The 15,460-nt window shown below is 43.2% G+C and overlaps 1 protein-coding gene across 7 annotated transcripts in view; it reads left to right on the top strand.

Annotated features, from left to right (window-relative positions):
* The window catches only part of DLG2 (discs large MAGUK scaffold protein 2), a 1,610,676-nt gene that overhangs the window by 668,449 nt on the left and 926,767 nt on the right, over nt 1-15,460 (top strand). Inside the window, exon 1 of one of the 7 annotated variants that reach the window (XM_075337523.1) lies at nt 861-1,466. The exons of 5 other annotated variants lie outside the window; for them this stretch is intronic. In XM_075337523.1, the coding sequence (XP_075193638.1) occupies nt 1,371-1,466 (96 nt within the window). In that variant the 5' untranslated portion in view covers nt 861-1,370. Of the gene's footprint in view, nt 1-860; nt 1,467-15,460 lie in introns of those variants that run through there. One more of the 7 variants, XM_075337528.1, reaches the window with a different exon arrangement.

The following is a 15,460-nucleotide window of genomic DNA, read 5'->3' as shown; positions in this document are numbered from 1 at the left end:
TGCAGAGTGCTGCTGTACTCTTTTGTTTTGTCTTTTGTATAGTTATAGCACCTGTTCACACTTTCTATATTTGGAGATGTAGTTTTTTTGCAGTATATATTGGAGGTGTAGACATCCTCCTATTCTGACTGCTCTCTGCCCATCAGCCCCATTGTGGTTTTATATAGTGCTGGATCCTATCTACCCATATATTGTAAACTTTTAGTCCAGGAGAGGCATGATATTAGGATAGAGCCCATCAAAGAAAGATCACCTTGCCGCGGTGGATGGACTATCATGAATTACCAATTTATGCACCAAGTACCTTCATTTCTCCAGGTATATTTCATATAGCATTTATGCAGTTTAAATTTCATAAATTCACCTTGTTGCGGTGGATGGGATCACAAGAATGTATGCCCTATATATAGGGTCTCATCAAAGAAAGGTCACCTTGCCGTGGTAGATGGGTTCAAATGAGTTACCAATTTATGCTCTAAGTACCTTTATTCTTCCAAGTATATTCCACATAGCATTAATGCAGTTTAAATGTCATCTATTCTATGTTTGCATACATCTTGGTGCTTGCAGAGTGCTGCTGTATTCTTTTGTTTGTGTTTAGTGTAGTTATAACAGCCGGCACCTGTTCACATTTATCTGGAGATGCTGGTCATTTATTTATTTATTTTTTAAAATATATCCTGCCTGACAACACACCCGGCTCTGCTACATCACCCATAATCTAGGCTCTGCAGGGGGAAAAAAATAAATAACAACATATTTTGCAATAGTTTGCAGCAGCCCGAAGCCGCCGCCGCCGTGGCTTGGTTCTGTGACTTTGATGTGCTGGAATATGCCTGGAGTAAGCTGGATTGTGACTCGCAGCACACACTATTCCCATCGCTTCGCCCGCCATCTGCGGGGCTGGACAGCTGTGTGCGTTTCCATCCTGCAAGAAGCTGATGCCAATGATTTAGCATCTTTTTTTTTTTTTTTTGGGGCTAGGAAAGCCTCCCTTCCTGAGGATTTTCTGCAGAGACTACTCCACTCACTATGCCATGCAGTAAGTCACTGGCTACCAACCAATTCCGGATCCGCAGTCGTCCCCTTCCTATGGAATAGCACAGACCCTTCTCGGTTGCGGATCCTATAGGAGAGGGGAGGGGGCTTCCAGTGCCTATTGTTATGGTAATTTGACCATCTCTTCTTTTAGCCCTAATTGGAAAAAAATTAAAAAAAGGGGGGAATCCTATCATCCTGCATCACCGATGCCTCAGCCATCCCTCCGCTGTGCGTCCTCTGTGCTGCTGGGGATGGACATATGTTGCTAGCCGGCCCCCAGGACCTGGGTGGGATACCTGGAAGGATGCAGGATCTGCAGCTGTAAAGGAATGTGCCCCATTGTCCAGACCCGCTCCACACCAATGATCTGCCACTGCAAAGTTGCATGCACCAACAACACTTTGTCGTTGATGTTTGGTTGCAAGGTAAGTCAAGGGTTAATGCCATTTATTAATTAATTAATTTATTTATTTATTTATTAAGATTGGGCACCAGGCTGCCCCTTCCTCCAGGAGGAGGGGATGCAATGCAGGGGGTCAGATCTAATGGGATTGACGTGGCGGGGGATCTATAATTTAGGTGTGTGGGATGGGATTTGTATCAACGGATTAAAAACCAGGACCGCCGCGTGTGTGCATGCGAATCAATGTAGCAGAGCTGACTTTGTTAATGTAGCAGAGCTGACTTTGTCAATGTAGCAGAGCTGACTTTGTCAATGTAGCAGAGCTGACTTTGTTAATGTAGCAGAGCTGACTTTGTCAATGTAGCAGAGCTGACTCTGTCAATGTAGCAGAGCTGACTTTGTCAATGTAGCAGAGCTGACTTTGTCAGTGTAGCAGAGCTGACTTTGTCAATGTAGCAGAGCTGACTGTCAATGTAGCAGAGCTGACTTTGTCAATGTAGCAAAGCTGACTTTGTCAATGTAGCAGGGCTGACTTTGTCAATGTAGCAGAGCTGACTTTGTCAATGTAGCAGAGCTGACTTTGTTAATGTAGCATAGCTGACTTTGTCAATGTAGCAGAGCTGACTTTGTTAATGTAGCAGAGCTGACTTTGTCAATGTAGCAGAACTGACTTTGTTAATGTAGCAGAGCTGACTTTGTTAATGTAGCAGAGCTGACTTTGTTAATGTAGCAGGGCTGACTTTGTCAATGTAGCAGAGCTGACTTTGGTAATGTAGCAGAGGTGACTGTCAATGTAGCAGAGCTGACTTTGTTAATGTAGCAGAGCTGACTTTGTTAATGTAGCAGAGCTGACTTTGTTAATGTAGCAGAGCTGACTTTGTCAATGTAGCAGAGCTGACTTTGGTAATGTAGCAGAGCTGACTTTGTCAATGTAGCAGAGCTGAGTTTAACAATGTTGCAGAACTAAGTTTAAAGGGATCCCATTTAATTACCGTACCTTTTTTTTTGTTTACTGAAATTCACCTGTTTTTGGGCTAAAAATCATATTTACAATTGTGTTTCATTAAACATTTTGCACCGTTCAGCTCTTACAGGCTCTTGGTTTGTCTGCACATTGAACTTTGAGGCGGTCTGTGGCCCTAAAATGGCAGAGAAAAGATTACAAAAAAAATAAAAGGTACAGACTCTTTTGTCAGAGAGAGCTCACTGATGGCTTCTCAGTTAGCTCATTCTGCAAACAGAAATAGGGCGTTTGGCTTTTTAGCATTTTGGGGTTTTTTTTGTTTCCTTGTTTATTCAACTTTGATGTGGTCATAAATCAGCTGAGAAGAGCTCAGAAAAAGACAGATAAGAGATACAGACTCTTCCATCAGAAGTAGCTCACTAATTGCTTCTTAGTTAACTCATTCTGGAGACAAATAATATTTTGGCTTTTTGTCGATTATTTGTTTCCTTGGACATTTAACTTTGATGTGATCATAAATCAACTGAGAAGAACACAAAACACAAATGAGAGATTCAGACTCTTCCATCTAAAGACGCTCCCTGACTGCTTCTCAGTTAGCTCATTCAGAGACAGACATAGTGCTTTTAAGATTTTAGCGGTTTTTTTTTTTGTTCATTCAACTTTGATGTGGTCATAAATCAGATGAGAAAAGCTCAGAATAAGACAGGTAAAAGACTTACAGACTATTATGTTAGAAGGAGCTCACTGACTGCTTCTTAATTAGCTCATTCTGGAGACAGAAATAGTGATTTTGTAAGGTAAAAGGCTTACAGACTCTTCCATTAGAAGTAGCTCACTGACAGCTTCTCGGTTAACTCATTTTGCAGCCAGCAATAGACAATGCCACGCAGAGGTTATAAGAAGCATACCCAAATAAATGCATTTTAGCAGAAAATAAAATGTTCCCAAAGATGAACGACCCCTCAAACAATGTTGTAGAAATATGACTAAATTGGCATAGCAGAGCTAAAGCTGACAGCCTGGTCAAAGTATCAGAGCCTGTTTTTATTAGGGTTACTTTGATAATATAGCAGAGCTGAGTTTGTCAATATAGCAGAGCTGAGTTTGACAATGTAGCAGAGCTGAGTTTGTCAATGTAGCAGAGCTGAGTTTGTCAATGTAGCAGGGCTGAGTTTGTCAATGTAGCAGGGCTGAGTTTGACAATGTAGCAGAGCTGAGTTTGTCAATGTAGCAGAGCTGAGTTTGTCAATGTAGCAGGGCTGAGTTTGTCAATGTAGCAGGGCTGAGTTTGACAATGTAGCAGAGCTGAGTTTGTCAATGTAGCAGAGCTGAGTTTATCAATGTAGCAGAGCTGAATTTATCAATGTAGCAGAGCTGACTTTATCAATGTAGCAGAGCTGAATTTATCAATGTAGCACAGCTGAGTGCTGAGTTTTTCAATGTTGTTGGGCTGAATCTAATGGTGCATTCCTATATGACACTTTTTAGCTGCAAAGTAGCAGCAAAATGTCACGGTTTTTCCACATTTCTGGAGCAGAGCTGAGTTTGACAGCTTAGTTCGTGGCTCTTAGTTTACCATTCTGGACTAAAAGTTGAAGACGGGATAATATCATGCAGCGGATTGTGGCTGCCCGTGTACACAGTGGCCCTGTCTCCAGTTCTGCTACATCTGTTTTGTTTTTGTTCCTCTGTTGTTCCTCCTGGAAATTATTACAGTGACAGTAATAATTAGCTGTGTGCTACTGTGGCGCCCTGGACTAGCCAGGTCGTCACAGGTACTACAACATACACCCCCACCCTGAGACAGGCACATCAGCCAGACACAAAATCCTTGTTGCCTCCCTGCAGGGGTTGATGTCCACACCAGGTGGGGTGGAGCCAGGCGGTTGGCCCCACCCACTGAGGAGTTCACGGTCCTGGAGGCAGGAAAAGGAAGTCAGTCAGTTAGGGAAGTACAAGAGAGAGGAGTGGAGCAGTAGTAGAGGAGCGAACTGACTGTGTCCGGGTACGTGGCCCGGGCACTAAGAGCAAGGTTGGCAGATTGGTGGCCGTCTGCAGGAGAGGCAGATCAACGAGGAACCGTAGGACCGGGGACGGGCGGTGGCCCGCCGGTACCGAACCGGGGAGCGAAGTGAAGCCAGCACACACAGGCAGGGCCTGCGGACTCCGACCAGGCTTGGAGCCGCCATTAGAGGTCAAATCCGTCAGTGACCGGAACCCCAGGGGTTTCCTAACAGCCAAGTCCCGATTGAAGGCAACCGTCCAACCAGCACAAGGGAAATACAGCTACCGCCACAGCTAGAGTTCCCAGGGCCAGAGCCTGCGGGCAAAAGGGCTCCTCCGGCACATACACACGCTGGGGAGCGGGTTACCGGTGGGAATCCATCGGGACCGAACATACACAAAGGTGCAGGGAAAGGCAGCCACCACCAACCGTCCAGGAGAAGCCACAGCAGCCGGCTGCGGGACCCGTCCATCCAGCCATTTGGTTTACCAGAGACTTTGCGTACCTTTGTGGCTGAGTGAGTACTACCGTGCCGTCTGGCACCGCGCTGCGCAGTCCAAGCGACCCTGCACCCATCCAACCCTGCCTCCCCGTCACCTCACCGGGCCCCGGGACCACCAACCCCTACCCACGGAGGGGGAAAACAACATCCCAGCTGCTCCCTACCATCGCTCCCAGGATCCCCGTCACCAGCAGCGGTGGTGCCCAACCTCACCACAACCCGTGGGTGGCGTCACTGACCAAATCTCCAAACCAAACTACCCCCTTTTACTAACGAACGAGGAGCGCCGCTCGAGTCCCCGGATCCGGCCCACCGCTCGAGCCACCGAGCAGCAGCGCCGGACCCGAGCGTTGGCCAGCGCAGCGGCGTCCTTCCCCGCCCGCGACACTACAGTTTCCCTAGTGAATAGTGTGTGGCGCTCTGAGTACTGATCGGACCGTGTCTGACGACGCTGAGACACAGCCTATTGACCCTCCACTAACACAACAATTTAAAGGAAATTCTAAAAGATGCAGGAAATTATCACCAACACCCCCCGATCCGGCCCCTATGATAATAGTGTTCTTCAATGATTTTTTGCTGTTTATCACTTCAGCACATCTGTAGCCACAGGGCATCACTGGTCTCTCACACTGCTCTGGTGGGTTTTTGGTCCACTCTTGTTCCAGTCTAATCCATGATTCTTTGACTGTTGTGGGTTTTTCGGCCATAACTTTGTTACCAAGGATTTTCCAGAGGTTTTCTATTGGGTTTAGGTCAGGACTCTGGGCTGTGGCCATTTCATTGCTTCAAATTCTTCTGTTTCAAGGAACTGCTTTCCCCATTTTGCTGTGTGACAGGGGTCATTATCCTAGTGATGAACGCAAGTAAGGAGCCTCGTGTTGTGAAGAAGGTTCTGATCCACACTTGTATTCACTCTGCCATGTCGCTGTATGAGAGGTCCAACTCCTGCTGCAGAAAACATTCCCCAAACCATGACACGTCCTCCACCTCCATTCACTGACTTCTTAACTTTGGGTTCAGTCTTTCGAGCATAATGTTTCCCATCAGACCCAAATAAATTACACTTGCTTTCATCACTAAAATGAACTGTGGACCCTTCTCTTCTGTCCACACAACATGCTCCTCGCCAAAAGGCAGTCTAACCTTTTTATTCTTTCTGCTGAGAGGTTTGGTCACTGCACAGTCGGCTTTTAGTCCAAATGCTCTTAAACGTCGTGACACTGTATGATGACATAGATCCCTACCCTGTTCAGTGCTGAACTGGGAGCAATTCCAGCTGCAGTGGTGAAACGATTACCAATGGAGAGTCTCCACATTATCCCGTCCTCTCTTGCATTTGTCTTTCAAGGGTGACCAGCCTTCTTGTGGGACTTGAAAGAGTTTATGATGTTATGAAGATGCAACATTCTCAAAATCACAGACTTGGAACGACCAGATTTTTTTTTTTTTGCTATGGCTGATAGGGTCACCCCTGTGCCTTCATCTGGACAACCTGCTGCCGGAGGATTTCAGTCACTTTGAAACAGCAAAGTCAGTGCAAACTGGAAAGTTAGGCTGCCAGTCACATAGGTTTTGTCAGATAATTAAGGAAATTAGCACCAGGTGCAATGTTAACACCAATAACTTGCAGAGATCTGAAAGTGTTCTCTAATTGTGATCCGTGTTATTTTTCATTTATCTCATTTATATTTCTATTATTTGCTTTACAATAAATTCAATTTATGAAATAAACAGAAAATCCCGCGAGTTTCCTCATGTTAGGAGATAATCACATAGGACGAGACAATGACCGTAGCATTTAGGAAATTGTGTGTTTTTCTCTAATTGTGATCTCCAGTGTAAATAAATATATATATATATACACACACAGTACAGACCAAAAGTTTGGACACACCTTCTCATTCAAAGAGTTTTCATTATTTTCAGGACTCTGAAATTTGTAGATTCACATTGAAGGCATCAAAACTATGAGTTAACACATGTGGAATGAAATACTTAACAAAAAAGTGTGAAACATCTGAAAATATGTCTTATATTCTAGGTTGTTCAGAGTAGCCACCTTTTGCTTTGATTACTGCTTTGCACACTCTCGGCATACTCTTGATGAGCTTCAAGAGGTAGTCACCGGAAATGGTTTTCCAACAGTCTTGAAGGAGTTCCCAGAGATTCTTAGCACTTGTTGGCCCTTTTGCCTTCACTCTGCGGTCCAGCTCACCCCAAACCATCTCGATTGGGTTCAGGTCTGGTGACTGTGGAGGCCAGGTCATCTGGCGTAGCACCCCATCACTCTCCTTCTTAGTCTAATAGCTCTTAGACAGCCTGGAGGTGTGTTTGGGGTCATTGTCCTGTTGAAAAAAAAATTATGATCCAACTAAACGCAAACCGGATGGAATAGCACGCCGCTGCAAGATGCTGTGGTAGCCATGCTGGTTCTGTATGCCTTCAATTTTGAATAAATCCCCAACAGTGTCACCAGCAAAGCCCCCCCACACCATCACACCTCCTCCTCCATGCTTCACGGTGGGAACCAGCCATGTAGAGTTCATCCGTTCACTTTTTCTACAAAGACACGGTGGTTGGATCCAAAGATCTCAAATTTGGACTCTTCAGACCAAAGCACAGATTTCCACTGGTCTAATGTCCATTCCTTGTGTTCTTTGGCCCAAACAAGTCTCTTCTGCTTGTTGCCTGTCCTTAGCAGTGGTTTCCTAGTAGCTATTTTACCATGAAGGCTGCTGCACAAAGTCTCCTCTTAATAGTTGTTCTAGAGATGAGAAGGTGTGTCCAAACCTTTGGTCTGTACTGTATATATATATATATATATATATATATATATATATATATATACATGAAAAACTGTTGTCAAGATGCAGCAGATCCGGGATGTAGGTGCAATGCTCCGGAGAGGATGTCACAGGCGGTGGGTAAACCCCGGCCCACAGCAAAGAGGAGCAGACATAACTGGCTCATGGTGGATGCACATAGCGTAAAGTGCAATAAATGTCTTTAAAGGGGCTTTACACCATTCTTATCCATACATTCTATTAGGGCCCATGACTCTAGGCGTCTATGGGGGGAGGGGAGCGTCCATGTGTAGGGAGTAATGTGCCTCTTGGCTCGGGCAGCTGTTTTTCTCTCCATCATTCTTTACTCTGCATCTTTGCTTGTTTGGTGTAGACCCAAGGTTCTGGCGTCTTTTATTCTGCATAGATCTGTAGCGGATGTTACCTGATAATCCGGCACAAGAATCTGATAATCCGGCACCAACAATTCCAGCAATATAAAATCCATCCAGAAATACATTTTGGCGACTTTTTAAAGAGCAATAATTGAATCAGCCAAAAACATCTCGAAATCCCCATATCAGGTGAACACGGATAGACTCCAAAAAGGCGCAATGTAAAATAGGTGAAAAAAAGCACCAAAAGTTAAACAAAAAAAGGCCCCAAATGCAACAATGGCTCTGACGTTTTGTGAGTTTTTCGGCTCGGGGTTCGGATGATGATGGCCTCGGAATTCGGAGACATTTTTTCCAGCACAATTTCCTTATTCCGCTCACATCTTCTTCCAGTTAAATCCCAGTGGCTTTATGGCTTTGCTTCAACGACCCCCAAAACCCGCAATCTACGAGCAGTCACTGACTGCAGATTGGAAATCAAAGCACATAGGAAACCAGTATCAGCCTGATGCTGGCCAGTAACCGTTACTGGTTTTATCACTGACCCACTCATTGATTACGCCATTCAATCACATTACATTATGCAGATGCCCAGCAGGATCTGATTATTTTACCAATTTAAATTTCCCTGAATTATAAAGGGTGTGTTGACTTTTGCAATCAGTTTTTAAATTCATCAGTGCATTTAAAATGAAAAAATGGAGTAAATCTGCAAATTGTTGCAAAAAAAAAAGGCTACCGTTTTATGTATTTTTTACCAATTTCTTCTACGCAGACCTACAGTGAGGAAAAAAGTATTTATTCAGCCCCCAATTTGCAAGTTCTCCCACTTATAAAGATGAGAGAGACCTGTAATTGACATCATAGGTGACCACAACTATGAGAGACAAAATGAGAAAACAAATTCAGAAAATCACCGCGTCTGATTTGGTAAGATTATTTTTGCAAATTATGGTGGAAAATAAGTATTTAGTCATCTAAAAACATGCAAGATTTCTGGCTCTCACAGACATGTAACTTCTCCTTTAAGAGGCTCCTCTGTCCTCCACTCATTACCTGTAGTAATGGCATCTGTCTGAACTTGTTATCAGTATAAAAGACACCTGTCCACAACCTCAATCAGTCACACTCCAAACTCCACTATGGTAAAGACCAAAGAGCTTTCGAAGAACACCAGAAACAAAATTGTAGCCCTGCACCAGGCTGGGAAGACTGAATCTGCAATAGGCAAGCAGCTTGGTGTGATGAAATCAACTGTGGGAGCAATAATAATAAAATGGAAGACATAAAAGACCACTGATAATCTCCCTCAATCTGAGGCTCCACGCAAGATCTCACCCCGTGGGGTCAAAATAATCACATGAACGGTGAGCAAAAATCCCAGAACCACACGGCGGGACCTAGTGAATTACCTGCATAGAGCTGGGACCACTGTAACAAAGGAAACCATCAGTAACACACTATGCCGTCAGGGACTCAGATCCTGCAGTGCCAGACGTTTCCCCCTGCTTAAGCCAGTACATGTCTGAAGTTTGCTAGAGAGCATTTGGATTATACAGAAGAGTTTTGGGAGAATGTCATATGGTCTGATGAAACCAAAGTAGAACTGTTTGGTAGAAACACAACTCATCGTGTTAGGAAGAGACAGAATGCTGAGCTGTATCCAAAGAACACCATACCTACTGTGAAGCATAGGGGTGGCAACATCATCCTTTGGGGCTGTTTCTCTGCAAATGGACCAGGACGACTGATCCGTGTACATAAAAGAATGAATGGGGCCATGTATCGTGAGATTTTAGGTGCAAACCTCCTTGCATCAGCAAGGGCATTGAAGATGAAACATGGCTGGGTCTTTCAGCATGATAATGATCCCAAGCACACTGCCAGGGCAACGAAGGAGTGGCTTTATAAGAAGCATATGAACGTCGTGGAGTGGCCTAGCAGTCTCCAGATCTCAACCCCATAGAAAACCTTTGGAGGGAGTTGAAAGTCCGTGTTGCCCAGTGACAGGCCCAAAACATCACTGCTCTAGAGGAGATCTGCATGGAGGAATGGGCCAACATACCACCAACAGCGTGTGCCAGCCTTGTGAAGACAGAAAACGTTTCACCTCTGTCATTGCCAACAAAGGATATATAACAAAATATTGAGATGAACTTTTGTTATTGACCAAATACTTATTTTCCACCATAATTTGCAAAAAAAAATCTTCCAAATCAGACGCGGTGATTTTCTGGATTTGTTTTCTCATTTTGTGTCTCATAGTTGTGGTCACCTCTGATGTCAATTACAGGCAAATCTCATCTTTATAAGGGGGAGAACGCCCACAATTGGGGGCTGAATAAATACTTTTTCCTATTGTATGTGTCCCCATAGTCACAGACTAAAAGTGAACTCTGTGTAGACTGATTCTATAGTTACGTGTCAAGAAGAGACTGGAAGTTCATACCGCTGCAGGGTCTGTAATAATGAAGACATAGGTCTGGAAGGAAGCTGTATATAGCAATTTGAATTTTTTACATTTTTTTTATAAAGACATGGATAAAGTAGCTTAAAGACTAAAGATCTCCTGTCTTAGCTAGGTGAAAGGTAACCAGTTTTTTCCGCTTATTTTATTTTCACTATTTCTTTGAGTATTCCATTTCTGTTATATTTAGTGCTATTTTATGTTTTTTTTTTCCCGAGGGGGCGTGGCTCCTAGGATCCTCTAGGGCGTGTCCTTCGTGTGTTCTGCATTATTGTGAGCCACACCCCCTAGGTAAAAACGATAAACGTTAGCACGAATTATAAAGACCTACATATCTGGAGCCATAAGGGTGATTTAAATAAAAAATAAAAAAATAATATAAAAATAGAATATATAGGGAAGCACTGGTAATAAAATAAGCAATAACTGCACAATTTTGACCTGGTGACAGTTCATCCTTAATTTTTTTTATTTTAGATCCATTGTTTAAGTAAAAAATATATTACTATTACTCTTTCAGTATTGTCACATGGCGTATTGTACAAACTCTGCCGACTGTCATGGTGGCAGTGAGTTCTGTTCACATGGCAGATTCTGACACTCCGCCCAATGGTTTCTCTGGTGTCTGGGACTTGGGCGTTGACTTGCTGTGTGCTGATTCATAGGCAGGCTAGCAAGATTTAATCTCTGCTAGTCTGCTTGTTAGGCTCCTGTGAAAATATGTGGTGGGCCAATCACATCTGCTCCCCTCCTATTTATGCTGGATGAAATCTTCTACCCATGCCAGCTATAGTTTGTCTATGTTGATGAGTGAGCTTTGGTGTCCCAGACTTTCCGGTGAAAGTGTTACTATTTTCTTGGAGTTTACCCCTGTTGTCTTGTACTTCCTTCCTGCTCTTGTTTTCTTCCTAATCTCTTATTGTCTTTACCTATGTGTGTGCGTGCTGGAGTCACAGAGTTCTGGTTTCTCCTGTCTGTCTATTTCTGTGGTTTTCAATACACTCTTGTCCCGTCCCTCCCTGTGGGAGAGGGAATTAGATCAGGACTGGTCAGGAGCTAGGCCAGGAAGGAGACTCAGGTCTCTCCACCATTAGGAGTACCCCTGAGGTTAGGGATAGCATAGGGCCCCCTAGCTTGAGGGACAGCTTAGGATCCCCAGTTCCCCGCTATCCCATAGTCATTGTGACAACTAAATACCAAAGTCATTATTTCTTATATATTTTTTTACAAATCCTTGAAAGAAAAAAATTGTGAGATGAATGGAAGCATTCACTTTACCATACAATGTGCTGAAAATGCAAAATAAATTCCAAGTCAGGTGAAATGGAGAAAAATTCAATTTTATACCTTTTTTGATATTATCTTTTTCATTTAACCTATTGGCATATTCCGAGATCTACAACTTTTTATTTTTCTGCTAATGGACCTGAGTGTTCATTTTTTGGGCACTGATCTAGGGTACCTAGGACATTTTGATTTAAAATGTCCATTGTATGGGTAAATTACTAGGACCTTTACAGGCTCAGTGATACCAGATTTGTTTATTGTATTTTTTAAGAATTGGGGTTTTTTTTAAACTTTTTAAAAAAAAATTTTTTTTTCTTACCCATTATTTTTTAGATTAGGGGCTTGAACATTCGATCCATTAATTGCTTCTTAGTTATCATGCGATACTACTGTACTGCAATATATAATGTAAATTATGGCCTCCCTCGAAGCCCCGACACAGGAGGACCAAGATGGCAGCCATGACAATCGCACTATTTAATTGCCATTGTCTGTTAATTTCAACGGAATCTAAATACTTAAAAAAACAGCAATCAGAGCTAGCTCTGGTCGCTGCTGTAATAGGTATAGATGCCTGTGTAATATTCCACATTTGGAGTGGACTCAGCTTTTGACCGCATTTTATGCATGGTGACCCCAACGCGAACGTATATTTATGGTCATATGCATCAAGGGGTTAAAACATACCTGTCATTTTGGGTGAATTTACCGAATACGCCATTATATTTCTTGCCTTTCTATCACTTGTATCCCACGGTTTTGCCTTCAGCAAGCCCTATTTCTTATTTTCAGTTGTCTGTGAGCTAGTGGGTGAAGACCAGCTGGTGCACAGACATGAAGGATTTCTGCTCTCTTGTCTCTATGTAGCACATAGATGACATTGTAAACCATTATTAAGCAGTGTAGCTCTGAATCCAGCTCTGGGGTGAGACATAACACTTACTAGAAAGCATCAGCAGTTTTCTATCTGCTCCTCCCTCTCCATAGACTTCAATGAGCAGTTATATTTGTATCATTCAGTGAGTCGACCATTCATCATCATGTCATAAGCCAAAAGATTTTAGCAGTTTTTCAGGGTGAATAGTGGCTTTAGTAGGTGGAGGAAAGGGGTGTATGAAAGAGAGGAGGAGATGAAGTGGTGAAAGAAGCAGATTTCTCTGATAAAATATATTACAGAGTTTCTAATATTTGTTTGCAGTATGGATTTATAAAATGACAGTGACGGCTTAATGGAGCACCATCTGATATAAATATATATATATATATATATATATATATATATATATATATATATATATATATATCAGATGGTGCTCCATCTGATAAAAAACTCCAGATCCCTTGCATAGACATAAATTATAAAATTCTGTCTCCCTGCAGCCACCACTAGGGGGAGCTCACAGCATACTGTTTATATATTGAACTGAATAATAAATCTGTATGCAATGAGCTCCTCATCTCCCTCTAGTGGTGACTCTAGGCAGCCAGAATTGCACATTTCAACACATTTTTGGTAGGATTTAGAGCTCTGTATAAGAAAAATCTGAGCTCTGTAATGGTGAGGGTAGAGAGCAGGGTACCTGAGGCCATAGTACTCTAGCTATCTTTAACTTTTTCCTATCCTTAGTTCCCCCGGGGGGCACATTCAAAATAATCTGTTAAGCTTCTTTGTCCCCTGGCAGGGGACATCAATATTTCATACGCATTTTACTGTCGTCTTCTGCTAATGGGTTTCCGCAGATTCCGTTTTCACTACCGAACGCTGGAATAAATATAACTGTTGACGACCTATAATGGGTTTTCAATTGGCGAAACAAGATAATTGTATTCGATAGGAAAAGGTTAATCCTAGAGTTACCTCTAATGGTAGTGATATCTGGGCCGCCTTCCTTGCCCTGCTCCTGACCAGCCTTGATCTTATACCCCCCTCCCCCCAACCATTGGGGAGGAATGGGGCAGGAGTCATAAAGCCAACAGAAATAGACAGGAGGAAATCAAATCTCTATGTCACGGTACACAGACAGAGGTGTAAGGCAAAAATAGCTTAGGAGGAAAATAAGAGTTGGGAGGAAGCAACAAGACAACGTGAGAACTCCTCAACTCTACGTAAAAAGTAATACAATCACTAGCAGGACTGGGATACAACAGCATACGGACCGGTTTAGGAAAAGCTATAGTCGGCATGGGAAGACAGGCTCCACCATCTTAAAAAGATGGGGAGTGACTGTAATAGGTTTCCCACAAGATGTGATCCAGGCTAGTAGATATTAACTCCTGCAGGCCCGATCACTAATGCACACACAGCTGGTCGACGCCTGAGCCTGTCTGTGCAACTCAGAAGCCCCAAAGGAGGCATAGTGTGGAGGGTCAGATTCTGCAGTGTGAACAGCGTCAGATGCCGCCATGACACTCGGAGAGTTTGTAGCCAAACACCGTGTGACAATTAAACTATTTAGAATAAAATTGTTTAGATTCATGTTAGCATATATTGGTCACCTCTGCCAGAATATCTAAGAGGCTCCCAAAATAAGGGACTTCCTCCTAAAGAGTTGGCAACCACCTAATCCACCTGAAAAGCAGGTTTCGAGAGTCTTTTGAAGCCCACAAAATTCACCGGAGGAGGCTTGGAGGAAGAGTGGCGGGAAAAAGAGGCACGGTCAAACATATTGGGTGGTCCATGATGCTGCATTTGATTTAAGGGGGTCATAACTAGAAAGAAAAGGTAATAGGTAAAGCTCTGCGTGTTGTATATCTGATAGTAGGGTGAGATGTCGGGCATCACTGCGGTACTTACCGTTACCGTACATCTCGCTTCTGTTTTACATTAATGACGAAATATTTTTTGAATGGAGAGGATAATGTCTCGTTTCCATGGTTACCTACTTCTATCTATAGAATCCTGCCAGAATTCCGTTATCTAGTAACTTTGTTATTAGTAATAAAGGTCTTGGAAGGTTCCTAACGGTGAATGTCCCTTGTGGATCCAAAAGAAGCAGAAACACGTGAGCGGGCGAAAAAGTGGTCAAATGTCTGATTTCATAAGTATCAGATTAGTTTTCTGGATCTTCGTATAGTATTTGAGGGCATTGGGAAGAAAAATGGGGCAATCTAGTGGCTTCTAAGTAGTCCATTTTGTTCCCTTATTTCCCTTACTTCTCCTTTTATTATTTTATCTTTGCTTTGCTTCATTTATTTCCTTTTATTTCATGCCCTTTCATTGCTGTTTTTCTTTCTTATCTTTCTTTTTATTTGTGTTTTCTCCTTAAAGGGAACCTGTCAACAGATTTGGGGCCTATAAGCTGCGGCCACCACCAGTGGGCTCTTATATATAACATTCTAACATGCTGTATATAAGAGCCCAGGCCGCTGTGTATAACGTAAAAATCACTTTATAATACTCACCTAAGGGGTTGGTGCGGTGCAGACTGGTCGGATGGGTGTCTCCGTTCTCAAGTACCGGCACCTCCTCTTTCGGCCATCTTTGTCCTCCTTCTTCTGAACCCGGCGTGCATGAGGCGTCCTACGTCATCCACACTAGCCGGCATTGAGAACCCGCGAAGGTGCACTACAATACTTTGATCAAAGTGCGCCAGTGCGGCGTGGATGA

The sequence above is a fragment of the Anomaloglossus baeobatrachus genome, chromosome 2 (assembly GCF_048569485.1).
Source record: "Anomaloglossus baeobatrachus isolate aAnoBae1 chromosome 2, aAnoBae1.hap1, whole genome shotgun sequence".
Taxonomy (NCBI): domain Eukaryota; kingdom Metazoa; phylum Chordata; class Amphibia; order Anura; family Aromobatidae; genus Anomaloglossus; species Anomaloglossus baeobatrachus.
This window is presented reverse-complemented; position numbering and strand designations above follow the sequence as displayed.